We start from the raw sequence: 24,041 nt of genomic DNA, 5'->3' as shown, positions 1-24,041 counted from the left end.
AATTGGACATGCATTCACCGAAGTTGTTCAAACTTTCCACACAGATAATGAATGATGGCGGACACAAACATGTCATTTCTTGATCCAAGATGGCCGGCTGGCGGCCATTTTAGTTGTGCAAAAAAACCCCCTGATGTTGAACACGTCTTCAACCATTTCTCGAACAAGCATTTACCAATGTTTTTCAAACTTGGCACACAGATAATGAATGATGGCTTTCTTAAGCACGTCATTTGTTTTTCACAATGAGATCCAAGATGGCCGACTGGTGGCCATTTTGTTACTTAAATGTGTCCCCAATCATTTCTCACATATGCATGGTCCGATTTTGTTCAAACTTGGCACAAGCACAGGACTTGGCATACACATGCCCCTTACTTTATTTTGCGATCTGATCAAAGATGACCAACTGGTAGACTGGCGGCCATTTTAGTTGTCCGTAAATATGGGCTAGTCTTTTAACTCCATGCAACAAAATGACAAACAATGGGGGCTATGACATTTTATGTCTTTTTTACTTGTTTTTTTAATACACCCGTGAAGACCATTACCCCGTTTGACTTGCAACTCCCATCATCAAGCTCTGGTGCAGCCGTGGACTCCGTTCCACAATTCCATGAGTCTCAAAACGCATGTTAAAAAAGACCAGACAAATAATTTCCTTCCGAAGTGCATTCAGAAAACCTTGTGAGAGACTTGATATTCAGATTTGTCTCTTCTGTTGAAAGCTTGACATTTACCTGTATTCATTATTTACTCGACATTATTCCAAACATTTATTTATGCTTTACATCTTTTCTCCCTCTCCTTCATCCCTTGTCAGGTGCATTGATTTGGATAAAGAACATGAATTAGGAACACTTTTTACCAAACAATATGCATACATTAGTGTGTGTTTGGGAAATTTCAAAGTCACAAGACCTTATGTGGTATAAGGAGAGCAAGTATCAAATAGTTTGAACCTCATATTGACCTGAAGAACGTGCCAAATATCCAAGGGCTGACTCGAACATCGTTCTTCTTCTCCCTTCCACAGCATCTCGTACATCTTCTTCATTGCTCTACCTTTGTTTTCGGTGATCTTCAGAAACATGATCCATTTCCCTTAAGGAGAGAAACACTTGGGAAGATGTACATTGATTATATTTAATCTTTCAGACAAGGCGAGATGAGACGAGTCTCAAACCAGTGGCTTGAACATGAAAACAATTTCCATCATTCGCGAGAGACCTCCCCACACAAGAAACATCTACCCTTGTAATTATCCCACACTTCCATGAGATCTGCCCACGGTAATTATCCTACACAAGAGCTGTGATATTTCCATCCTGAATTACAACACCGCGCGTCAACAACTAACGGAACAGGAAGATTATCACTTCCTGCTCAGAAAATCAACTTCCGGCGTCACACAGAAAACGATTCAGCACAAAAAAACATCGCTCTTCCGCATTAACCCCGCCCACAATTCACCCGGAAATCTGCGCCCACATCACACCCAACAATAAGTGTGACAGAAGACACAGGACAGAATAGCCAATTATATAACAGCGCGATGTCGCAGCGCTGTAAAAATTGCAAGGTGATGCAAATTAGTTTACTCTGTAACGGCCCCTCTCATCCTGAGATTTCCTCCTTAATGAACCACCACTCGAGTCTGTGTCTTCCCTCCGTCTACTGAGATTAAAATCCAGTGGAATCTCAAGTTGGATTCTCAAGTTCAGCACATGATTTCACGCTCCTCTGCCTCTCGATGCCTCCACGTGACCATGTCTTGGGACACAGTCATCACTCCCAGCAGTGATAAAATGGCAGTTCTCGTTAACCTCCGCCATCGAAGATCGGAGGTTACTGTTTTCACCCCTTTCTGTTTGTTTGTTTGTTTGTGAACAGTATTACGGAAAAACTCCTCGACGGATTTCGACGAAACTTGGTGGGGGGATTAGGTATGGTCCAAGGATCAGGCCATTAGATTTTGGACTCAGTCCAAAATCCAATATGGCCGCTATGGCGGCCATTTTGAAAAAATATTTGAATTTTTTTTTTGCATTTCTACATGTTTAAAGTGATTTCCAACACCCCCCCCCCACCCCAAAAAAAAAATTGTTAGAGAAAAAAAAAATTTGCAACTTTTTTTTCAACAAAATTTCGATTCTTTTTTTTGCATTGCTTCATGCTATAAGTGATTTCCAACAAAAAACATGCCAGAATTATAATTGCTGCTGATTTTGGAACTTCAGGTGGATATACCCACGTAAAATCAATTTCTGTCTCAAGGAATCGAGTTATGCCGAATGAATTGAGTATGTAAAAGTTAAAAGTAAAAGGGAAAGTTGCAAACTATAACTCTGTGAGCACTGTTGACATCAAATTGAATGAATAGGATATCAGGTTCACTTGAGTGACCAAGCAGTATTGGTGGAGGAGGTTTTGCACTCTGCCGAGTGCTCCCCCTCTAGTTTTGTCTGTTATTGTTTCAAACACCAGTACACAAACACCACACAAAACAATTCCTCACGAGGGTCTGCAATCTCTGATTGCTCTTTCTTATTTTGAAGATCTGGACAAACTGTAATATAAGCAAAGGTAAAAAAAAACTCCATTGAGGAGGAAATAGTGTGACGGATGGACGGACAGACAGAGCTGATTATAATATCCCCTGGTTTTTGTTCAAAAAGCGTGGGGATAATAAACGTAACAATATAGATAGCAATGCGAAAACAAAAGACATGACACTCCTTCTCCTCCCTCTCACCCCTCCCTTCATCCCTACTCTATTTATAATTACCGATTCATATCTCGAGGTGATCACATACTTGTTGCCTGAAGAACATCAGAAACTATTTACCAAGTATTATGCATCCAATAACACATGCGAACAAAACTTCAGTGTAGTGAGAACGAATCAGGTGAAATTAAAGTTAATATCGAAGAGTTTGAACCTCATGTTAGCCTGAAGAGCGCGTCAAATATCCAACGGCTGACTGGAGCATCGTTCTTCTTCTCTCTCTTCCGCAGTACTTCGTACATCTTTTCAATCCTCTTTCTGTGTTGTTGGTGATCTTCAAAAACATGATCCTGTTTCCCAAGGAGAGAAAAATAGTAACAAAACACTTTGTATGACAAACAGATTTTGCATAATTTTAATGTTGGTATTGGAGGAGCTTGTGCAAATAATCACAATTCAGAACGAAGAGACTTGGACACAAATGATAAATTTCTGCCCCGACCAGCAGTGCAGATCATGTCGGTTCCCTTCAAGGAATTACAACTGAGGTAGGTTCTCTCATTGCTCCAAAGGACCAAAAACTAATTACACTGACAGTATTATGCCACATACGAGGGTCCTACCATCACACATCAAGGAACTTCTTATCTGGCAAGCCCAGAAACGCAACACAACACACACAAACCAAATGTCTCTGCACCAATCAGGTCAAGTCAGGTATGGGAGCATGTGCCAGAACAGCGAGTCGCTGCGTCCACTTTCCGCCGGTACTCCAGGGGCCTCCGTCTGGCCTTCCCCGGTGCAGATGCCAGGCCCATCCCCATCTCCTTGAGATGCTGGTTAACCTGCTGCAACCACGAGGCACGTGGTCGGCCCATTGGCCACCTCCACTCACGAGACTCCCTCGCTGAGAGAATCTGGTGAGCAGGATCAGCGTCAGGAAAACGAGCCACATGTCCATACAGCCGCAACTGACACTCACGGACCATGCATGTAACAAATTTCATCCGAGTCTCTCTCAGCAACCGCTCGTTGGACACAAAATCTGACCAGCGATAGCCAAGGATTCTCCGAAGAGACCTGGTACCAAATGAATTAAGTCTCCGTCTCAGATCCTTGGTCAGAGTCCAAGTCTCGCATCCATAGAGCAAGACTGGAAGCACCAAGGACCTGAAGACTCGGATTCGTCCTCCCGCACAGGTACCGGCAGCGCCACACCCCATGATCCAGTGAATCCATGACTCCCCAGGCCCGACCCAGACGTCTATTGACCTCTGACTCACAGCCAGCAGAGACATGAATAATACTGCCAAGGTAAGTGAATCTCTCGACGACCTAAACATCCTCACCACAAACAGACACAGACAGGACAGCAGCATCCAAGATGTCATTGAAAGCCTGAATCTTAGTTTTGACCCAAGAAAGCTGTAATCCCAGCGGCTCCGACTCCTCATTCAGCACCTCGAGGGCCCCCAAAAGGATATCTAAAGTCTCCGCAAAGATGCCTGCATCATCTGCGAAATCAAGGTCCAAGATCTTGACATTCCCAAACGATGCACCGCAGCTTGATCTTTCCAACATCCTCCCTAAAATCCAGTCCATACAAGTGCTGAAAAGTGTGGGGGCCAGTATACACCCTTGACGAACTCCAGTAGCAACTGGAAATAAGTCAGAGATGGTACCACCACATTTCACAGCACTCTCAGCACCAGAGTAGAGTTCAGATATCAGATCGATCAGTTTTGGTGGCACCCCACGAAGACCAAGAATCCTCCAGAGGGCATCCCGATTCACTGAATCGAACGCTTTACAGAGATCAACATCGGCTGCAAGCAGTCCCTGCGAAAAACTCTCGTCTGCGTTCGGTGAGGACACGAAGAGCAAGGATACGGTCAATCGTTGACCTCTTTGGTGTAAAGCCTGACTGCTCTGGACGCTGGTGCTCAAGCAGGTGGTGGCGAACCCTATCAAGAATTATCCGAGCAAAGACCTTGCCCGGCACTGAGAGCAGCGTCACCCCTCGGTAGTTGTTGCAGTCTTGGCGATCACCCTTCCCTTTCCAGAGAGGGACAACAAGGCCCCTCTTCCAATCAGTTGGGATGATGCCTGTGTTCCAGGCAGAGCACAAAACTGCATGCAATGACATGAGTGCAGCATTTCCACCAGCCTTGAGAAGTTCAGCATGGATGCCACAGATCCCTGGAGCTTTACCCTGTTTCAACCAGTTCACCGCAGCCCGTGTTTGCACATGCGAAGGTGGACCACAATTGATTGGAGGGTCAGCAACAGGGATTGTAACACCATTGACGTCCAACTCGACAGCTGGGGGATCAGCCTGGTACAACCGCTCAAAGTAACCGGCCCAGCGGGCCTCCACTTCAGACTCCTCTGTTAAGAGCCTACCACTCCCTGCTGTAACTGCAGTGCTCCGAGGGATGGGCTTGGATGAACGCAATGCGCGAATTCCCCTGTAAGCGGGATGAGAATCACCTGTCCACAGGTGATGCTCTACCCCCTCACAGATTTCTTGCACATTGGCCTCCTTGTCCACCCTTAGTGCACATACAGTTTTACGCCTCAGCTCCCTGTACAGCTCAGCTCTGCCATTCAGCTTGGCCCTGCGACTCTGGTCAATGGTATCCAATATCCCTTGAGATACAAAATTCTTCTTTGCCCTGCGGTGAGTTCCAAGACATCCACCGGCAACTTATTGGACACAACTTATTGGGTCAGCTTATTGGACACAGCTACAGCAACACCTTGAGTATGGTAACCATCAGAGCGACCAGACCAATAGAAGGTGTAACCACCCACCATTATCTCGCCGCAATCCGGTCTCCGAACCTCAGAGAGTGCTGCAATACCGATGTCCAAACGCTTGAGCTCAGATGATAACAGAGACAGGTGATCATCCTCTCTTCGGGATAGGACATTCCAGGCAACCACCCGAAGGGACCACCTCAGGTTAACCCAAGGAGACTGCGTCTGGTGGACGACACCTCAGCACCACTCCGACACACTCTCCCGCAATCTGACCCAGGGAGGTTACCCCGTGGTTTCCCTCCTTTCATCAAAGATTGGGAGTCCCGAAGGCTTTGCCCCAATCCTGTCATCCGGTGAGCTGCCCTGCGAAGGGAAGCTGCACAGGAGGTACGGAGTGGGTTTTCAGATTTTTTTGCGTTTGTGTGTTTTGCGGAATGAAGGGTTTTACAGTGGCCAGAGTGCAAATCCTGCCACCAACCTCCTAGTAAAAAGTAACCCAACTGCAGGAGGACGTCTGCAGACACAGTTGGACACTAGATATGGATGGCCGTTGGCTCACAAGGAGCTCCTCCGCCCTTACACCATGACCTCCTGTAAATGTCTTTCCTTACATTGCAACATCAAATTTACTCATTTCCTTTGTCTAACTTTACCCATTTATTTATTCTCCAGCTTGGAAAATGGTGTACACCAGACAAGGGCATGAAGAATGCTGTCCCATCTGTCATGAGTTGTGGACATTCAAGATAATACTTGATCTCCAGAAGATAACAGGTTATTGTGCACAGGGACACTGGAAAAATGACAAATCAGGTTTCAGGGTCATGAGACAAAATTGGGTTAAACTAAAGTAAATTATTTTTATTTCGTTTGCAGCTTACAGCTAGCTGCTGGTTGCACCATTGCTGGGAGCATGGCTGTGCCACTGATGCCGTTTCCCATCGTACCTATCGCAGCAGGCTGGTTTCAACGAACAATTCAATAAGCTGCAAAATGTGGGTGCAGGTTTTTCACATTGTTTGATTTTAAAATTATCTCCTTGCGTCTTGAAATGATGCAATATTAATCTTTAGTATTTTACTTGTATGTCCCTGTAAGTTTCTTTTTAATGAAAAGGTTCAACAGTCACATGCGAACAGGCTGAGTGGACACTTGGGGGGTCTGGGTGCTTTGGGGGGTCCTGAAGAGTTGTGGAGCACCTTCAAGACCACCATCCTTGATGTTGCCGGTGGATGCCTTGGAGCTCACCGCAGGGCAAAGAAGAATTTTGTCTCTCAAGGGACACTGGATACCATTGACCAGAGTCGCAGGGCCAGGCTGAATGGCAGAGCTGAGCTGTTCAGGGAGCTGAGGAGTAAAACTGTACGTGCACTGAGGGTGGACAAGGAGGCCTATGTGTGAGGAATCTGTGAGGGGGTAGAGCATCATCTGTGGACAGGTGATTCTCGTCCCGCTTACAGGGGAATTCGCGCATTACGTTCATCCAAGCCCATCCCTTGGAGCGCTGCAGTTCGAGCAGAGAGTGGTAGGCTCTTGACAGAGGAGTCTGAAGTGAAGGCCCGCTGGGCCGGTTACTTTGAGCGGTTGTACCAGGCTGATCCCCCAGCTGTCGAGTTGGACGTCAAGGGTGTTACAATCCCTGTTGCTGACCCTCGAATCAACTGTGGTCCACCTTCGCTTGTGGAAACACGGGCTGCGGTGAACCAGTTGAAACGGGGCAAAGCTCCAGGGATCTGTGGCATCCATGCCGAACTTCTCAAGGCTGGTGGAAATGCTGCACTCGTGTCGTTGCATGCAGTTTTGTGCTCTGCCTGGAACACAGGCATCATCCCAACTGACTGGAAGAGGGGCCTTGTTGTCCCTCTCTGGAAAGGGAAGGGTGATCGCCAAGACTGCAACAACTACCGAGGGGTGACGCTGCTCTCAGTGCCGGGCAAGGTCTTTGCTCGGATAATTCTTGATAGGGTTCGCCACCATCGGCTTTAGCACCAGCGTCCAGAGCAGTCAGGCTTTACACCAAAGAGGTCAACGATTGACCGTATCCTTGCACTTCGTGTCCTCACCGAACACAGACGAGAGTTTCGGCAGGGGCTGCTTGCAGCCTATGTTGATCTCTGTAAAGCGTTCGATTCAGTGAATCAGGATGTCCTCTGGAGGATTCTTGGTCTTCGTGGGGTGCCACCAAAACTGATCGATCTGATGTCTGAACTCTACTCTGGTACTGAGAGTGCTGTGAAGTGTGGTGGTACCATCTCTGACTTATGTCCAGTTGTTACTGGAGTTCGTCAGGGATGTGTACTTGCCCCCACACTTTTCAGCACTTGTATGGACTGGATTCTCGGGAGGATGTCGGAGAGATCAAGTTGCGGTGCATCGTTTGGGAATGTCAAGATCTCGGACCATGATTTTGCAGATGATGCAGTCATCTTTGCGGAGAGTTTAGACATCCTTTTGGCGGCCCTCGAGGTGCTGAATGAGGAGTCGGAGCTGTTGGGATTACGGGTGCCTTGGGTCAAAACTAAGATCCAGGCTTTCGGTGACATCTTGGATGCTGCTGTCCTGTCTGTTTGTGGTGAGGATGTTGAGGTCGTGGAGAGATTCACTTACCTTGGCAGTGATATTCATGTCTCTGCTGGCTGCGAGTCAGAGGTCAATAGACGTCTGGGTCGGGCCTGGGGAGTCATGGAGTCACTGGATCATGGGGTGTGGCGCTGCCGGTACCTGTGCGGGAGGACGAAAGTCCGAGTCTTCAGGTCCTTGGTACTTCCAGTCTTGCTCTATGGGTGTGAGACTTGGACTCTGACCAAGGATCTGAGACGGAGACTTAATTCCTTTGGTACCAGGTCTCTTCGGAGAATCCTTGGCTATCGCTGGTCGGATTTTGTGTCCAACGAGCGGTTGCTGAGAGAGACTTGGATGAGATTTGTTACCTGCATAGTCCGTGAGCGTCAGTTGCGGCTGTATGGACATGTGGCTCGTTTTCCTGACGCTGATCCTGCTCACCAGATTCTCTCAGCGAGGGAGTCTCATGAGTGGAGGAGGCCAGTGGGCTGACCACGTTCCTCATGGTTGCAACAGGTTGACCATCATCTCAAGGAGATGGGGATGGGCCTGGCATCTGCCAGGGGGATGGCCAGACGGAGGCCCCTGGAGTACTGGCGGAAAGTGGACGCAGCGACGCGCTGTTCTGGCACATGCTCCCATACCTGACCTGACCTGAACAGTCACATTTTATATTTTGTGGACATGGTATAGCCCTTTATTGTGCATACATGTATAGGATTTGTACACGACTACAACAAGGTAGTAAAGGGATAAATAATTGCCTTGTGATTGCTGTGCATACACGGCTCAGAAGCAGAATTTTTTTTCGCGAAACAATCACAGGAATTAAGATGATCAGTGAGATAGCAAACAAATGTGCACAATGCATTTGTTCGTTCTTTATTCGGCACGCGACGTCCAATCAATCGACTCTGAGTGAGTCGCGTTCTGGAGATGACGTCAACGGTCATGTGACCTGCGGTTCGCTGAACTCAACTTTTTTGAGGGGCGGGGCATAGCAAGTTGTGAAAAGCACTGCAAATGTTCGAAATATTGGTCTAATTATCCCATTGTTGATTAAAAAAAATAACCGGGTGATTTCTTCACTGGGAAGGTCAAGTTAATATATCAATAACCAGAAACTTTTGAGTGTCATGGGACCTTTAAACCAACACCAACCAGGCTGATTAAAATTAATAACAAAGACTTTGAACCTCATCTTGGCCTGAAGAGCGTGCCAAATATCCAACGGCTGACTCGAGCATTGCTCTTCTTCTCTCTTCTGCAGCATGTCGTACATCTTCTTCAAAACTCTTTCTGTGTTGTTTGTGATCTTCAAAAGCATGATCCCGTTTCCAAAGGAGAGTAGAATAGCAAAAGAGCAATTTGTATGATACACAGATTTTATATTATTTTTAATGTTCATGTTGGAAGAGCTTGTGCATATCATTACCATTCAGAACTAAGAGAATTGGACACAAATGAAAAATTGCTGCCCTGACCAGTAGTGTAGATCATGTTGGTTGCTTTCAAGGACTTACAGCTGAGGTAGGTCCTCTCATTGCTCCAAAGAACCAAAAACCAATTACACGAACAGTATTATGCCACATACTGTTGTGGGGCCGAGTTTTGGTGGCGAGCACGACCGCAAGGTGGAGCAGTAGAGTCGGCTCCACCGAACACCCGGAATTTATAGGTCGTCACCCCGGATAACTTCGGAGCCGACGTGTCCCTTATCAGACCGAAGATCGCCAATAGATCGACCGCGTGGGATTGGGTCGGTTGCCCTAAAATTGGTAAATTTCAATTTACCAAAATACCACGTGGTCTAAACTACCGGGAAATTCACCCTCGGCAGGATCTGCGCGATCCGGGCCGTTACCGAGCCGGATCCGAGACGTACCCCGAGCGGAGAGTACCAGAATCCAGCCGGGTCGATTGCACGATTTCAGCAGCAATGAGGCCTACTCGTTCCCGTTCGCAGTGCGGCAAACCAATGATAGAAACACAGAAACGAGCTGGAACATTTAACAATAGGGGTATTTATTTACAATAGGGGGAAGGGAACACACAAAGAGCAGAGCTATCACAACTATAAGAAGTGCAAATTTACACAAAAGCACTTATACAATTCTACTTGAAGACGGGCCCACACACAGACACATACACACAGAAATGGACCCCGTCGGGTCTTAATTGAAGGCTTCCAGCTCGAGGAAAGGAGAGCTGGAGACCAGAGCCTGTGCTTGGACTTGTCCACCTCGTGTGGTCTTCGACGATCCGGCTTGGCGGGACTCAAACCTACAACACGATGCCGCTCCAAGCACCAGGTACCGCGTTCTCCAACCGGCCACGCACGAATCGACCAAGACCAAGGAGAAGATCAGAGGCGACGATGATCCAGGACCAGACAAACCAACCAGCCGGTGGGACTCGAACCCGCAATACGATGATGATGACCACCACGACCATGACCACCACAACCTTTTATCACCAACGCTCCCAGCCTGGCATTCCTTTTTTCTCCAGGGTCAGAAAATCGCCATCTGAGGCGCTCTCCACCCTCATTGGATGGGGTGTCATGGGAAAGTCGCTCTCTGTGGAAATCTCAACCCTATTGGCCGGGGTGCCATGCAAAAGTCACTCTCTGTGGCAATCTCAACCCCATTGGCTGGGGTGCCGTGGGAAAGTCGCTCTCTGTGGCCATCTCAACCCTCATTGGCCGGCGTGTCATGGGAAAGTCGCCTTCTGTGACGTGATTGGACAAGGGGCACGCCCCTGCCTTCCTGGGTGGAGTCCCGGTCTGAGACAATGGAAATCTCCGCCCACGTACGTGGCCGAACGTACGTGGCCGAACGTACGTGGGCAATGGCGTCGGTGTGTGAAGTGATGTGAAGGAGATTTGTTGTAAACGAAACTCCACAGCGCAAACATGTAATTCCCGTTAGACACAGGTAGGGGGCCCTAAATATAAACACACACTTACCAATATAACTGTTCTATAAGGACCTGAATGTTGTGTGCTCATGGATGCCAGATTCATAACAATACATGGGTCCTGCCATCACATATCAAGGAACATCTTATCTGGCAAGTCCAGAAACGCAACACAACACACAAACCAAATGTCTGGCACCATTACCTTCTGTAAATTTCTTTCCTGACATTGAAACATCAAATTTATAAATTTACAAAAAAAAACATTCTTTTGATCAACATTCCCAGCCGTTTCTCCTGGATGGCGTTGCATATTTTCGAATAACATCAGCATCATCATCATCAGTGGTCATTTTACACAGAATCTATCTATAATTCCAGCAATGTGTGTGTGTGTGTGTGTCTGTGACTGATGTTTCACGACAACCACTGGTCCGATCCAATTGAAACTTGCCAGATATATTTCTGGGGACCTGAGGATGTGCCTTTTCAAGGTTTGATATTAATCGGACAAGTGCTTCCCAAGTTATGGCCATTTATTTACCAAACCAATGACAACACATGTTGTTGCGTGGGCGTGGCCGATGGGGAAGGGAATCTCAGCCGCGTTCCCCATTACGGGTTACAACGTACGGACTTCCGGATAATGATGTTCACAAACATTCTTATGCCACATAACATATCAAGGTGAAATTTTACAACGTACAACGTACATATTACAACGTACGGACTTTTCACTTGGTGAAAAGTCAATTTTCACATTGACCGTGTATTCTAATAACTTCTCGATTTCTTATGCGCATTTATAGATAAACACAATGCCCCAAGTTATGATCGTTTTCATATTAGACGGTGCATAAATTTCGGTAACATCAGAGTGCTGGTATGCTCCGAACCAGGAAGTAAATTTTTTTTCTCCCTCTTCTCTTTTTGTTTTTCCTTGCCACGACATTGCGAAAACGTAAAATACGTTGGCGCTAATTGAATAATTGGGTATTAAAACTAACTTGCGAATAATCGTAACTGCGAATAATATGCGAACTTCCGGGCCACGCACGTACGGGCACGCGAGAGCGAAGAAACGGCCTGTGTCGTTGTTGTTTGTGGCTCGCGGTTTGAATATTTATTTATTAATTTTATTTTTTTCTTTTTTTCTTTTTTTAACCGGCACGTACGAGTATATTCAATTGGCAGAATGCCTTTGGGAAATGTATAAATAAAAGATGTGACCCCACACCCCACTCTTCTATCCCCACTGCATTTAAAATTACCTATTCGTAACTTGAGGAGATTACTTACATGTTGATTTCACTCTACATATTCACTTTCACCACTGATGGTCCTTCGAAAAAACTGTTAACAGCGTTGTTGGACTCAAAGGTTCGCTTTGCCATGATCAGAAGGACATTCCGTTGAAGAGAAGGCAAAAATAATTGCAAAGACTTGGCTGACAAGTCATCCATATTGTGTGCATTGTCGATCAAGAACACCACTGGTCCTTTCAAAACCTAAAAGGACAAAACATAAGGTACTGTTAAGTGAGTTTTTTGGAAGCAACACAAGAAGCAAAATAAAACACACTGTGCTGATTTTAACAAAATAATAAACATGACGATTGACAAGTATAAAATGCTTTGAAATCCTTTCTTCATGAGCATCCTGAGAGCAGACAGGGTTCTGCAGTCTGAGTTTCATTCTTGACCCAACTATAAACATATCATGAAGTCTTCGCAGCCGAGGAGAGAGACAAGCTGGGGGTCAGAGTTCGGATGGGTACCTGGCCGTCAGAGAAAGGGGGTACTCCATGCTGTGGCACCTGAAAATGGTCACTGGTTTGGTCCCCAGTCGCACATGTGTGACTCAAGGTTCGTGGCGGAGCTCGGGTAGTGAATGGCCGGGGTCCACGGAGGGGGGGTCGGGGTCGCTCTTTCCTTCCTTGGAGAGGGCCAGCAGAGACACGTTCGCTGCCTTCACGACCTTCTGCTCAACCCTCGTGACAGCCCTCGTAACAACCACTGTTGCCACCACTTCGTAACAGCAAAAACCCACCAAAACTCTGCTCTAAGAGAGTGCTCGGAGATTTTTATAGACCTCCCTCAGCGGGGAGGGGCCTTGGTAAACACACCTCGCTGTCCGCCTTTGATTGGACAGTGTCCCACGGCATACCTTTCCGGGGCGGGGTTTCGGCCTTGTTTGGAGAAATATGACCCTCCCCTCCACACGTGTTCGAGAAAGATTGTGGTGGTGAAACTGCCTCAAACATCCTCAGGAATCTGTCTCAGGCAAAGGTGCGCTGTGGCCCGCGAACCGAGGGCTGCAAGTGCGATGGTACCATGGATCGTAATGGGCCGAGGGGTCATGCAGATGGGATGATTAACCTCCGCCATCGAAGATGGACGGAGGTTACTGTTTTCACGCCTGTGTTTGTTTGTTTGTTTGTGAACAGTATTACGGAAAAACTCCTGGACATATTTTGACGAAACTTTGTGGGGGGATGAGGTATGGTCCAAGGATCATGCCATTAAATTTTGGACTTGGTGAAAAGTCCAATATGGCCACTATGGCGGCCATTTTGAAAAAATATTTGAATTTTTGTTTTTGCATTTCTACATGTTTTAAGTGATTTCCAACCAAAAAAAAAATACATTTGTTAGAGAGAAAAAAAAAATTTTGCCACTTATTTTTCAAAAAAAAATCGATTATATTTGAAAAATATTTGAATTTTTTTTTGGGATTTCTACATGCGCGTCGATCGAGTTTCGTTTATTCAATCGTGGTTCAGTAGAGTCTGATCCGTTTTGACGTACAATGAATAGGATATCAGGTTCACTTAAGTGACCCAGCAGTATTGGCGGCAGAGGTTTTGCACTCTACCGAGTGCTCCCCTCCATTTGTTAGATGTAATAACCTAACTAAAAGAAATCGCAACGCACGCCTTTGATTCTCCCACCAGACAAAAGGGGATCTGACTACACATGTATTTAATGACATAACTGACATTTGGGACATCTGTATGTTGAATGCAAATGGTTTCCAGACCCGTAACGAGATATATATATATATATACATATACATATATACATATACATATATATATATATATATATATATATATATATATATATATACATATACATATATACATATACATATATATATATATATATATATATATATATATATATATATATATATATATATATATATATATATATATATATATATATGAAGACCACAAGGGGAAAACCAGAGATGTCAGGATAAGTCAATTTTGAAGAAACTGAAAAACAAAGTTTCAAGACTTTGGTGGACTGTTTAATAACTGTCATATAGATTTATTTTCCAGTAAAAGGAAGAGTGATCATTGGCCGATCAAATTAAGCATGTAGCATTTGCCAAGCTTCTGTGTTATTGAATTAAAGAGCAAAGAACGAATCAATGTTGCAAACTGACATCACTGGTTATTCCCTTGTTTAATAATTGCCAAGCAATTTTCACCCAGGATGTGTAGCAAATTCATGCTTGTTGGTTATTAGCATACATTACATGACTTTGGTGATCACAGATTATTTTTTTCAACATTAAACGGTCATTATTTTTTTGTTTGATTGGTGTTCAACGCCATACTCAAGGGTATTTCGCTTGTATGATGACGGATTCTCCATTTCTTACTCCGTACTACTTAATATGATGGAAACCCGGGAGGAAACCAAGGATAAACCACCCCCGCGACAGCCGAAGTAACCTCATGTGACTCCCTCATATACCTAAGCAGGTTGATTAGGCGGTGGGTACATCGAATGAGGATGGGTACTCAGACGCGCTAACCATTAAGCCACGGCGTGGGTCCCATAAAAGTCACAATAAAGGTTTGACCAGGCTTGAACCACGACATGCACCAACTACGGAGCCCATGATAAAACCAAATAGGCCATTTAGTGCTCAGAGTTTATGCTGTGAAAGTTTTACAACCTTTCATTTTTTAGTTTCTCAACTCTGAATATTATGGTGGAACAGTTAACATGAATGAAAGGGAGATAACCAGGAGTAAAGTACTGACAACTCTGGGTTTCTACTTGTTCAGCTTTGACAACACTTGTTTTTTCATTGCACGGCGAAACTTTATTCCGTATAAATTATGTGACACCCCTGGTTATTTGTTCAAGTAATATTGTGAGAGGAAACCTTATGTTGCCAACTATTGGAAGGTGCAATAACCCTGAAATTTAAAAAAGTGACATCTCTGGTTTTCCCCTTGTCTGGTTTTTCCACAAACCCAACCATGAAGCAGGTTAGTACAGGTTTTCATGATATCTGTAGCAAGTCACAGATCTGATTTGGCCTGACCTGACAATAATCTGACAGATCATATGACAATCGAGAATGTCAAAGATCATTTGGACCATCTTTCTTGCATCACACACCACAAATCCAGAGTTCCATACCAGACTGGCACTGTGAATGACGACACATCTTGACACAAAGTGATGTGTTCAATGAGATGCAGATGTCACAAGGAAATTGAAGTTTGAAAAGCAATAAAAGTGAGGAAAAAATATATCATGAGGACAACATTGAGTGCGAAGACCGGGTGAAGCGTTTTGTCTTTGTTTTGTATTGACGAGAGTGAGTAAAGGAAACGATGGAAAGAAAGTGGTTGGGGGTTGTTGTGGAGAGAATAGTGTGGGATGAGTAGTTGGTTGTCAGAAGCGATATGATTTCAGAAGCAACCATCAGCAGAGTAACTACCTACCTGTGTTTTATCCCATACTTTCTCCACTTTTCAAACCTCCATTCTCATTTGTCTCTTTGATAAGGAATTTCCAACTTCTGAAAGTCTTAGAGCTAAGAACATTCTGGACAATTAGTCGAAACATATATTACTTGCTTCATATCTGTTCTCACTCCACTTCAAACTTCTCGAAATGCAATTGTTTTGCATTAAAAAAAATGTTTATTAGCAATATTTTTTGCCGAGCATTCTGCTTACAATCATGTGTTTCTCAAATGTCAGTGCTGTGAGAACAAATGGGGTCAAATAAAGGGTAGTATCAAAGAGTCTGAACCTTACCTCGGCATGAAAGGCACTGCAGATATAAATCGGCTCACTGGAATGGCATTCTGCTTCTCTTTTTGGCAGCATATTATACATTTTCTTTATTGTACATTCTTTGTTGTCACTGAGTTCCAGAGACACGATCCTGTTTCATCCAAGGAGAAGGATAGTAACAACAATTGGGAAGGCGCACATAACTTAAATTTAATATCTGAGGCTAGTGGAGGAGACTGCACAAGTATCACTTCCATCAGAAGGACTTGAGAAAATCTCATAGGGACAAACAAACAACACGGGCTTTGATTCTGTAGTCACAGCAGAGTTAAATGCGCCGACAAGAACGAAATGGTTTCCTCAGCAGGAAAAGGTATTTTGGAGTGAAAAGTTTTTGAGAAATAAGCTTTGTGAAAAAGAGGAAGACATGATGAAGAAGAAGAAGAAGAATGCTTCGGTTATTCTTGAAGGAGTAGTCAGGAGAGAGCAATATTAAAATGCATTTTCAGCGTTTTAAAAATGTTATGAAGAGCTTTTAAAGGAAGAAACATTTTACTAAATTAAGATTCAGCATGGGGATGTTGAAAAGAAAAGGGATGAAGAATGAAGGAAGAACCAGGCATGGCAGATTGAGTTTGTGTTTGGGTTTTTTTTGGAGTGAAGAAGAGCTTTTGTTCTTTGTAGTTTTTGGAGTGAGAATGGGGGAAAGATCAAACTGAGGGATCAGGAATGATAATACTTGGGAGAAAGGGATGAAAATGAAGCATTGGTGGGGGGGGAATCGAAGCAGAAACAGAAGCAACATGCCCATAATCCAAGCCCCAGGTGAGTAGGCCCTACTTTAACAAGGACACAAATTCGACAATTCAATGCAACTTCATTTGGTTTGACATGGAAAATTGGACAATAACATGACCAGAAACGTTTAAAAGGAAATAAACAGTGTAATACGATGAATCTGGTCTGGGAAACTACTTTAATGAGATGTCAGGATTAGTTCTCGAACCAGCATCACACATTAAGGCACCTGGAACCCATTATGGCATAATCAATGATCTCACATCCACAAAGTCCTGTTGTGATTTCAATGACAGGCTAATTATCTGTAAAACACACCTGTGATTCTTGTATTTTTTTTTCTTCTTGGTCTTTTGTTCTAAAATCTTGGAAATATGTCCCAGGATGGAACTCTTTCCACAACACTCGTTTCCTTCGTAAACAAGAACATTTTGGCTGGTGGATGTCTTTTTGAACTCCTTGAAGCTCTTTTTCAACAATTTCCACTCAGTTCCTGTGGAACAGTGACACAATATATACATTAAGAATTGTCATGTTCATTAGATGTAAAAAAAAAAAAAATTAAATGGTGAAGATTATAAGGTGTGTGCAAAATTCGGAATGTGGAGGATGAAAATTGAAAATATCGACACCATCAATTCTTCGCGTGCAGGGAAACTCATCTGATGGCACCCTACAGGCTCTCTCTCTGCAAAGCTTGGAACCATTGTATGGCTGTCATACCAAGAGCCAGGACCCAACATCAGGCAATCAGGCTCATCTGTGATCCAAATTCTCCAGCCTCTCACTATCCGCAAAAGGCTGGTAAGAGCCAGTCAGTGTCTGGTCCACATTCTAATTTCATTCCCTCCTTTCCTTCTTCCTAAAGGAAGGAGTCCTGCTGGGCATTGCTCAATAACTATACGAGGTCCATCTGAAAAGTAATGGGACTGACTTCACAGAAATTTTATTCCAAAAAAATATATTGAAATCACAGCTTGTCCCTTCAAAATAGTTTCCCTCCAGTCTCAGACACTTGTCCATCCTCTTCTTCCATGCTTCGATACACCCCCGGAGGATTCTTCTGGAATCCTCCGGAGCTCCCTTGTCACGGCCCTTTTAATGACCTCCACGTCAGGAAATTGGGTCCCCTTCATCACCCCCTTGAGTTTGGGGAATAGGAAAAAATCACAAGGGGCAAAGTCTGGCAAATACGGGGGTTGCTCCAGAATTGGCACGTTCCTCTCCACCAGAAACTCTTGGATGCTCAAGGCACTGTGAGCAGGGGCGTTGTCATGGTGGAGCACCCACGCGTTGTTTCCCACAGATCCCTCCTCTTGTCCCGGACTGATCTCATGAGGTGCCGGAGGTTCTCCTTGCACACGCATTGATTCATTGTTTGACCCTGTGGTAGAAACTCAAAGTGGACGATGCCCTTGATATCAAAAACGTGATGAGCATGACCTTGACCTTCGACTTCGACATCCTTGCTTTCTTTGATCTTGGTGATGCCGGACTTTGCCACTGATGACTCTGCCGTTTGGTCTCGGGATCATATTTTAATATCCATGATTCATCGCCAGTAATGACTCTCCCAAGCAGGTCGAGATCGTCCTCAAGGCGCTCGATAATGTCTTGACAGACAGTGACTCTGCTGTTTCTGGTCCTCGGACAACAGCTTGGGGACCATCTTTCCACACACCTTGCGCATTTCGAGATTTTCAGTGATGATGCTCCAGACAGTGTCTTTGTTGATGGAAAGTTCCTCAGCAATCATCCGCACTAGAAGTCAATGATCTGCACGCACCATCTGCTTCACACGCTCGATGATGTCCGCCGTTCTGCTCGTTGAAGGTCTTCCAGACCGTGGATCATCTTCAACCTCCTTCCGTCTCTCTTTGAACCTCGTGTGCCATTCAAATGCCATGTACGTGACATCATTTCTTCCCCGTAGACTTGCTGCAGAATTGTAAAGGATTCGGAAGGTGTTTTGCCAAGCTTGGCAAGAAATTTCAGATTGGCTCTCTGCTTTCAACTCATAGCACGACAACTCAGACGAGACAACGTGTAAAGCATGACTTGTACAAAATCACACGAGTGCAGTCAACCATCACCAATCATATATATTGCTGGAATGTTGCGAAAGACTGTGACGCAACTCGTTCATTCAAGTTGTGTAAGTGGAGCACACAGCAGGCTCAGTCCCGTTACTCTTAAGACGGACCTCTTATTTTCAATTAAAAGGCCAAAGTCCAAAATCTGTCCCTTCCTGTTCCCACCCATTCCTGATTATTCCTTTCAGCATGTGGACTTCTGCCCTGCCATTGTGGAGTGGTTTCCCAGCCAGCTCAAATGCCTTCTACAAATGGTCCTGATGGTATTAGTGCTTCATTCCTCGGGAAACGTGGTCCAGTCCTATCCAACACGCTTCTCTTTCACAGAGAGGCATATTCCTCTCACATAGGAATGTGGAGAGACACATTCCTACCCACTGACAGAAGGTCAGTGGATTCTCAATTTAATGCAAGGTTACATCTGGCCTTGCTTTTACTGTACTGCCCTGTTCTACTTTTGTCCAACCCAAACGACCCAAGGTCTCATGCATTCCTTGAGAAACTCTCATCTTTTCAAGGTCACCTCACAACATTTCAATGCTTTTGAGTGAAACCAGAATTCAAGAAGTAATCCCAGCAAAGTGACCTCATCACATTTAGAATCTTGTGTGCTCCTTCCTCTACCTCATGATATTGGAGCCTCTTTTGCCCCAATATACTTGGCACACACAGGAGAATGATACTCTCACATGTGAACCTTTCTTTCCTTTCCTTTGATATCTCCTTTGTACGATTGCACACTTTTCATGCCAGCATTCAAGTCATGCTCATGTCTTGTCAGGATATCCTCTCAAATGCTTTGATATGTCCTTGTTTGCCACTCCAGTTGTATCATTGACCAATATGGATCATTGTTTCCAACTATTTCATGGCCAGTTGCTATGTCACGTGCTGGCTGTACCTTTGGCCTTATATTCGCTTTTACTGTGATTATCAACCTCGATCATGTTTCTCTTCTGTTATCCAATATTATAAAAATGTAAAATAAATTCTATCACAAGACCTTTTCTTTTCCCGGTGTGTACCGTGGTCTTTTCCTTTTCTTTTTGAATGGCTAAATGTGGTGGAAGAGGAAATGTGGGCAAGGGGATTAAGAAGGGGAGATGCAGAAAACAGGGTAAAGTGGAGAAGATTGTCATGGGGCCCGCAAGGCTAACCCCTGCTTTAGCGGGGAAAATGGCCTTTAAATGCTTGTGTGTTAAATGCTTGTGTGACAAGACCATAACAAGAAAAAGAGGAATCAGATTTCAGACCCTCGCAGGATTTGTTTTGTGTGGTGTATTTTGTCTGGCGTTTGTGCGCTGGTGTGTTCCATAATTAGTAAGAGACAAAATGTTAACTGCCACTTCAGAACTGTTGGCAGTGATGACCAGGTACCAAGACGTCCCACTTTGACACAACCATGCTTTCATTGGACACCTTACCCTGACCCATGACGTTTATTATATTTATGATTCAATTGAATTATTATTGCGATTAAAATTAAATTCAAATCAAATGGAAGAGCAAATAGGTACAGTCCTGCATTGGAGTCATCAGAAGGAACCCAAACAAGCAAAAAGCAAAAATGAAGTCATCAGGAGGAACCTGGATAGGATTCACATTTCAGCTGCCACTCTTCTACCCTCAAACCTATTCAGGCACAACCAAGTGAGCCTTATTCAAAAAATCAAAATACAATTAAAAAGAACCCAGATCAGAAAAATTAAATAATTATGGCTGCCAGACCATGTGTCCGATCAAGTTGAAATTTAAACCTTTATTCCCCATGATGACGAGATCATAATTTTGAAGTTTCATATCGATTGTTGAAGCAGTTCCAGAGAAAACATTATTTCATATTTTTCTTCAATCCAATGTGGCTGCCAAACCATGTGACCTATCAATTATTCCTCAACAAACTTGTACACACAAGGCTAGGTGAATATTTGTGTGGTTTCCTCTCAATCTGTTCAGCTGTTCTGAAGAAGATTTTTCTAGGTTTTAAGGTAAATCCAATATGGCTGCCAAACCATCTGACCTGTGATGTCATATGTGTAAACCTTTTGTTCCTCATGGATCGGCAGTTACACTTGAAAAGTTTTGCCCCGATCTGTTCAGCCACTTCAGAGAAGAAGATTTTTGAAGGTATTTATTAAAAAACTAGAGGGGGAGCACTCGGGAGAGTGCAAAACCTCCGCCGCCAATACTGCTGGGTCACTCAAGTGAACCTTATATCTTATTCATTAAATATGATGTCAACAGTGCTGAGAGTTATAGTTCTTTTCTCCAACATTTTTTTTTGGGGGGGGGGGGTTAGAAATCACTTAAAACATGTAAAAATGCAAAAAAAAAAAAAAAAAAAAATCGAAAATTTGTTGAAAAAAAAGTTGCAAAAATTTTTTTTCTCCAACAATTTTTTTTGGGGGGGTTGGAAATCACTTAAAACATGTAGAAATGCAAAAAAAATTCTCTAACAATTTTTTTGGGGGGGGGAACAATTTTTTTTGGGGGGGGGTTGGAAATTACTTAAAACATGTAGAAATGCAAAAAAAAATTCCTCTATTTTTTGGGGGGGTAGCAATTTTTTTTGGGATGGGGGGTTGGAAATCACTAAAAATATGTAGAAATGCAAAAAAATTCCCTAACAATTGTTTTGGGGGGGGCTAAATTTTTTGGGGGGGGGTTGGAAATCACTTAAAACATGTGGAAATGCAAAAAAAAATTTTTTTTTCTCTACCAATTTTTTTTTTGGGTGGGGGGGGGAACCAAGTCCAAAATTTAATAGCATGATCCTTGGACCATACCTAACCCCCCCACCAAGTTTCGTCGAAATCCGTCGAGGAGATTTTCCATAATACTGTTCACAAACAAACAAACAAACAAACAAACAAACAAACAGAAAGGGGTGAAAACAGTAACCTCCATCCATCTTCGAAGATGGCGGAGGTTAACAATGTGGTTGCCAAATCACGTGACTGATGCCGTCATCAATTTTTTTTTTCTGTGGACCATTTTATCCCTGGATGACCCTCAAAAATTCTCATGTTGATCAGATGTGGTGTTCTACATATGCAATTATGACATCATCATGAAGGCACCGCTGACGTCATAAAAATCACTTATTCCGCATGAGGAGTACTTGCCGTGTGCCAAGTTTCAATTTTTTTCTTTGGTGCAGTTTTAGAGATAGAGGTCCAAAGTTTTTCTATTTTTCAACATGCCTGCCATGCCACAAGACCTCTGATATCATAATTCTCCTTACAACATTCTACATGAGTCGTCGTACCTATGTTGACAATTTCGTCTCAATCCGACAAGTGGTTGCGGAGAAAAACATGAAAGTTCTGTATGGATAAACAAACAAACAGACAAATAAACCAATGTCACCTGCAGGTTGACCCGTATCTTTCCAAAAGTGACCACGTGTGACTTCTTTAAGGTCACACTGAGGTGAACAGAGCTGCTATCCACCAGGAGCGACTCCTTGAGGAATATCTGCCTACGAGAGATTCCGATGAGAATCGTTCTATGGAGTAACCATGAAAAATATGCTTTTGCCTCATAACGTCACCAAATGACGTCATAATGTCTCAAGCTTGACATATCTAGAAAGCACTCATCAAGGTTGTTCAATTTGAGGTACTACATGATATGGTTCCTAAAACTTGAAAATTTGACCTTGGGGTCAAATATGTTTGACCTGAGGCGCTAACCATGAAGGTCAAGGCCAATCGCCACCAAAAATTAATCAGCTGAGCGCCAGACCATGAACTATATTCCCATGAAGTTTGAAGACGATCTGATCAAAATTACTCAAAAAATAAGGGTTTCGTCGACTCCCCTGATTTGCGACTTGACCTTTGACCTTGACCTTTATATTTTTCATATGGTTAATTGTATCTCTCCAGGACCGTTGTACATGAAATATCAAGAGATTTTGATGAGAACTGAGGAAATAAAATTTTCATGAAAAATCCGTTTTTTCGTCATGACGTCATCAAATGACGTCATAGCGTCAAACTTTTGACACATCTGGAAAGCACTAATCAAGCGCTTTCATACGAGGTATTACTCGATATGGTATCTAAGATTTCAAAATTTGACCTTGGGGTCACATATGTTTGACCTCAGGCGCTAACCATGAAGGTCAAGGCCAATCGCCACCAAAAATTAATCAGCTGAGCGACAGACCATGAACTATATTCCCATGAAGTTTGAAGACGATCTGATCAAAATTACTCAAAAAATAAGGGTTTCGTCGACTCCGCTGATTTGCGACAGTGACCTTGAGCTTTGACCTTGACCTTCAAAATTTTGTGCGCTGAAAGGGACCTCAATAGGCCTCTGATATGCGAAGTAACAAAAATTTCCAATGATAACTGTGCTCTGCAGAATTTTTTATACGTGATTACAGACAAACAAACAAACAAACAAAAAAGACCCGTATCTTGCCAAAAGGTGACCATGTGTGACTTCTTTCAGGTCACACTGAGGTGAACAGAGCTGCTATCCACCAGGAGCGACTCCTTGAGTAATATCTGCCTACGAGAGATTCCGATGAGAATCGTTCTCCAGAGTAACCATGAAAAATATGCTTTTGCCTCATAACGTCACCAAATGACGTCATAATGTCTCAATCTTGACATACCTAGAAAGCACTCATCGAGGTGTTCAATTTGAGGTACTACATGATATGGTTCCTAAAACTTGAAAATTTGACCTTGGGGTCAAATATGTTTGACCTGAGGCGCTAACCATGAAGGTCAAGGCCAATTGCCACCAAAAATTAATCAGCTGAGCGCCAGACCATGAACTATATTCGCATGAAGTTTGAAGACAATCCGATCAAAATTACTCAAAAAATAAGGGTTTCGTCGACTCCCCTGATTTGATACAAAGTGACCTTGACCTTTGACCTTGACCTTCAAAATTTTGTGCACTGAAAGGGACCTCTATAGGCCTCTGATATGCGAAGTTACAAAAATTTCCAATGATAACTGTACTCTGCAGAATTTTTTTATACGTGATTACAGACAAACAAACAAACAAAAAAACAAAAAAATAAACCAATGTCACCCGCTGGGTGAACCATATCTTGCCAAAGGTGACCACGTGTGACTTCTTTAAGGTCACACTGAAGTGAACA

General features: G+C 43.8%; 1 protein-coding gene and 1 long non-coding RNA gene across 9 annotated transcripts in view; one reads left to right on the top strand and one right to left on the bottom strand.

Moving 5' to 3' along the window:
• Positions 1-24,041, bottom strand: part of LOC147006577 (kinesin-like protein KIF27) — a 60,663-nt gene that overhangs the window by 2,112 nt on the left and 34,510 nt on the right. For 5 of the 8 annotated variants that reach the window (XM_085868478.1, XM_085868479.1, XM_085868483.1 and 2 more), the window contains 4 exons: positions 17,139-17,313; positions 16,044-16,173; positions 12,272-12,480; positions 2,942-3,078 (listed from right to left, as the gene is read on the bottom strand). In XM_085868478.1, coding sequence (XP_085724604.1) covers positions 12,286-12,480; positions 16,044-16,173; positions 17,139-17,313 — 500 coding nt within the window. In that variant the 3' untranslated portion in view covers positions 2,942-3,078; positions 12,272-12,285. Of the gene's footprint in view, positions 1-962; positions 1,105-2,941; positions 3,079-12,271; positions 12,481-16,043; positions 16,174-17,138; positions 17,314-24,041 lie in introns of those variants that run through there. The other 3 variants (XR_015054740.1, XR_015054739.1, XM_085868482.1) reach the window with 3 other exon arrangements.
• On the top strand, positions 5,319-19,926 carry LOC147006578 (uncharacterized). The gene is made up of 2 exons (XR_015054741.1): positions 5,319-6,265; positions 19,102-19,926. It is a non-coding gene; the product is annotated as an uncharacterized LOC147006578 (long non-coding RNA).

This window comes from Eptatretus burgeri, unplaced genomic scaffold (assembly GCF_056783735.1).
Source record: "Eptatretus burgeri isolate ZD-2024b unplaced genomic scaffold, Ebu_testis_v1 Ebu_testis_scaffold_3163, whole genome shotgun sequence".
Classification (NCBI taxonomy): Eukaryota; Metazoa; Chordata; class Myxini; order Myxiniformes; family Myxinidae; genus Eptatretus; species Eptatretus burgeri.
This window is presented reverse-complemented; position numbering and strand designations above follow the sequence as displayed.